General features: G+C 39.5%; 1 protein-coding gene across 1 annotated transcript in view; it reads left to right on the forward strand.

Moving 5' to 3' along the window:
- Positions 1-3,432, forward strand: part of LOC118337255 (corticotropin-releasing factor receptor 1-like) — a gene marked incomplete at its 5' end in the record, with an annotated part of 8,301 nt that extends 4,869 nt beyond the window's left edge. The window contains 4 exon segments of the mRNA XM_035674192.1: positions 199-284; positions 958-1,096; positions 1,228-1,269; positions 2,042-3,432. Coding sequence (XP_035530085.1) covers positions 199-284; positions 958-1,096; positions 1,228-1,269; positions 2,042-2,182 — 408 coding nt within the window.
- Between the last annotated feature and the right edge of the window lie 733 nt (positions 3,433-4,165).

Below are 4,165 nucleotides of genomic sequence, written 5' to 3' on the forward strand. Positions count from 1 at the left end.
CATGGTGGTACTGTTGGGTCTCTTTAAATGTTATAAGGATTTCAGTGTAGACCTGCTCTATTTGAAATCTGTCCTGAGATAACTTATGTTATGAATTGGCGCTATACAAATAAAATTTAATTGAAATGAATTGAATTGATTTTAGAAAGAGACTGCTGGTAGCCAGTGTCAGTCACACCAATCTCTTCTTCTCCTCAGATTAACTTTGTCTTCCTGTTCAACATTGTTCGGATCCTGATGACCAAACTGAGGGCGTCTACCACCTCAGAGACCATCCAGTACAGGTACGAGTTACTTCACAGTACAATACAGAAGTACCTTTAAACAGGTGAACAAACATGTAACAACACAACTAACCAACTACAAAGTCAGGACTACAGAGAGAGTACAGCTGGAAGGATGTAACTCTTTGTAACAGTCCAGATACCATGTCGGAGGCTCTGTGGAGACCTGCAGGTTATCTGCACTGAACTGAATCCTTAGTGTGACGATGAATTATGGAATACAGCATCATTACAGACCACTGTCTCTTGCAGACCAGTAACACTTACCTTTACCCCCTCGCAGTTTCTTTTTTAACTTAGTTTGTACAATTTGTGCTTTCCTTGTGTGATATTATTTGTTATCAGTATGAAAATAAGTCAGTGTTAGACTTAATAAAACATCAGACCTGCAGATGTACATGCAGTTGGATACAGTTAGACTTACTAAGACATCAAAGGCATACGAGCTGAGGTTTAGGGTTAGGGGTGTCCATTATCCGGAATTAGTTCCCACCCTGCAGCCAATCAGAATCAATCAATAGTAATTTGGATGTACATCCCATGTGAATCCCATTTGTACCTGCTGGTATTTGGTATTAAGAGAAGCATCCAGTCCACTGACTGTGCTGTCAGTCACATGTTGTAGACAGTGAGGTTGAATCCTGTTGTTGTGATATATGTGTTGTTTCTGTAGGAAGGCAGTGAAGGCGACTCTGGTGCTGCTGCCTCTGTTAGGAATCACCTACATGTTGTTCTTTGTGAATCCTGGAGGAGAAGACGAAGTTGCTCAGATTGTCTTCATCTACTTCAACTCCATTCTGGAGTCCTTCCAGGTTCGTCTGATCTCTGTTGACCTTTCCAAGTGGCCCTAAAATTCGCCCTAAACTCTAACCTGAATCTGAGCTAAGCTAATTAGTTTTAGCACAGTTAGCAGCTAACACTCTTCCTCTGTCTGTCTCTACAGGGTTTTTTTGTCTCAGTTTTCTACTGTTTTCTCAACAGTGAGGTAATTGTCGCTTCTGTTCTACTATTATCTATTCTTCCACCTTTGTGTCTGTGGTGTTCCACACGTTTCTAAACTCGGACCCATTTTGCTGTTATTATTTTTAATTATCTTTATCAGTGTTGGACTAGTTACTCATTACTCTTTTCGAATATAATATTACTTACACATTACTTTTTAGCTATGCTTCACATAGTGTCCTTTCTGCACAAAATTGACACTGATGATAATTAAAATCCAGTTTTGATTGTTAAAATCAAAGTAATGGAATATACCAGCTCCTGAATGTTTCCATCTTCCAAACTAGTTTCCTCCATGATTACAAAAGTGAATCTAAGGATGTGATTAATTGCTGGATTTCAGATCAGTAGGAGGAGACAACAAAAGTAGTGTAACTAATAACTTTAATTAGAAGGTAACTGTAATATTATTACTTTTATTAGTAATTAGTTAAACTACTAGTTACTTAACATTACTGTATTATTATAACTGGTAATGCCCTCCTGCCCAACACTAATCTTTAAACTGGTTGTGTCTCAGGAGCTAGAGTAAGTTGTTCACTAATCAGAAGGTTGGCGGTTCGATTCCTGGCTCCTCTCGCTGCATGTTGAAGTGTTCTTGAGCAAGATACTGAACCCCAAACAGTCAATGAATGTGTGTGAATGGGTGAATGTGACCTGTACTGAGAAGTGCTGTATAAGTGCAGTCAATGCAGACTCACACCAACATACTTTAGTGTCTCAACCTGTCTGTCTGTCTGTCTGTCTGTCTGCAGGTGCGCTCTGCGGTCAGGAAGCGTTGGATTCGTTGGCAGGACCGTCACTCCTTCCGAAGCCGGGCGGTGCGCGCTACATCACTTCCAACCTCACCGAGCAGAGTGTCCTTCCACAGCATCAAACAGTCCTCCAACCTCTGACTGACTGACTGACTGACTGACTGACAGACAGAGTCTCTGTTGGATCTAACTTATCCAACTACAGTTCGTGGTTTCATTCCAGTCAGATGCTTTATTCTGCATCAGGACCAGATTTAACCAACCAGTGGATCAGTTCAGACCAGCCAATCACAGTGCAGGACACAGATTTGTGGAGCCAATCAGATGGAGACCTGTAAGTGGAGAGTCTGCAAGGCCCTGCCCCTCTTCCAATCACCAATCACTGGACTCGACCAATCAGCTGCTTCCACAGGGTCACAGACTCTTGTGACATCAGGCAGCTGGACTGTGTTCATATAATCAAGTTTATTTATTGATTAGTGTTATTGATGAGCTATATTTGTGTATATTGTAATATTGATCACCAGCTTTTTCCTGTTTAACAGAGCTAACAGCACACACACACACACACACACACACACACAGACACACAGTAGATGGCAGTAATTATCTCAAACAGTAAAGAACTCTGGATGAAGTCCCTGAGCATTGATCATCATTGATTATCTACAATCAGAATATTTTGTTCAACATGTACTTCATTAACCACATTTACTTCAATAATCATATTTATTTCAATCAGGACACTTAAACAGTCAAACAAAAAAGTCTGCAAAAAACAGAACTCTTCCAGAGCTCCACCAGTCCACAAGTCCTGAATGCATCACAAAGAGAGCTGCCACCAGGGGGCGCTCTGACCAACTGGAAATATTCATCTTGTTCTGTTGCACTAAAGAACAAATACCAGCTGAACATCAGGGGGCGCTATAACAAATGTATTCATTATAACAATTGTAACAAATTCTGGGGATTCATATTCATCATTATCTATTAAAAAACAAAATAATATAATTAATTGTTTATAATGAATGCATACAGACACTCCAGGACTTTATCTTTAATATGCTGATGATATGCTTTTGTACTTTGAATATTTGCACTTTCCATGAGACGGACACAGAACAGTAAAAGAAATATATATTTATCATAAATTGTAATTGTTGTTGTGCACATTTGCACAGTTGTAAATCTTAAATAAGAGTTTGGGGTTAGATAGAGGTCAGTAGTACTAACAGTAACCATAGTTACCGCAGTAACCATAGTAACCATAGGTTAGATAGTTCCTGTAGGTCTGTGTAGAGGAAAATACTCAGGATGAAACACAAACTGCTCCTCTTCCTCCTTTTCCCTGAACTCATCTTCATCATTGTGCCTGTGTGTGTGTGTGTGTGTGTGTGAATTGAAATGATTTCAATTTTTTTGTAAATATTTATATTTATAATTTATAATAACATCAGATTAAAATCTAATTTAAAATCTGTTTTAGTGAGATGAGGAGCGCTTGTTTTGGCTACCCAGACACTTGAATAAATGAAAGGTGGAGTGGATATTGTGACCCTGCTGTATCTTCTGATATCTAATAAATCGATTAATCAACAGGATCAAAGCTGTGACCTTACTCTGACCTGCACTTTATTCCACTTCCTGTCCTTCACCTGTCTGAATGGTCTCCATGGTAACCTGGCTGTCCCGGGTAAATGGGGGGTCAGGTACAATTACGTCCCAAGTGGCCATTTCCACAGAGACTGGGGTCAGGCCTCATTGGCTACTGACAATTGGTTTGACCTCTGACACGTGAGGTCAGCTGTGATCTGCCAGACCAGATTAATGTGACCTCTTGACCCCTCCCCCTGTCTTTGACATCACTGCAATGTCTGAAGTTCATTGGTTGGAGACCGTTTGAATTTCTAATGAAACAGACGGAGAGCTGGTGTCGATCAATAATAATACTAATAATCATTATTAATTTATTGTTAAATAAATATGGACATTCATTATTAAAACTACATGTGTTAGTACTCCTCCAGAGAGTATCATTAGTAGTAGTAGAAGTAGTTATTAGCGATAATTATTATTAGTAATTAGTATAATATATATATATCAGGGCTCCTGTCAGTGAGGGGT

This window comes from Morone saxatilis, unplaced genomic scaffold, assembly GCF_004916995.1.
Source record: "Morone saxatilis isolate NCDOM2014 unplaced genomic scaffold, NCSU_SB_2.0 Contig3, whole genome shotgun sequence".
NCBI classification, from domain to species: domain Eukaryota; kingdom Metazoa; phylum Chordata; class Actinopteri; family Moronidae; genus Morone; species Morone saxatilis.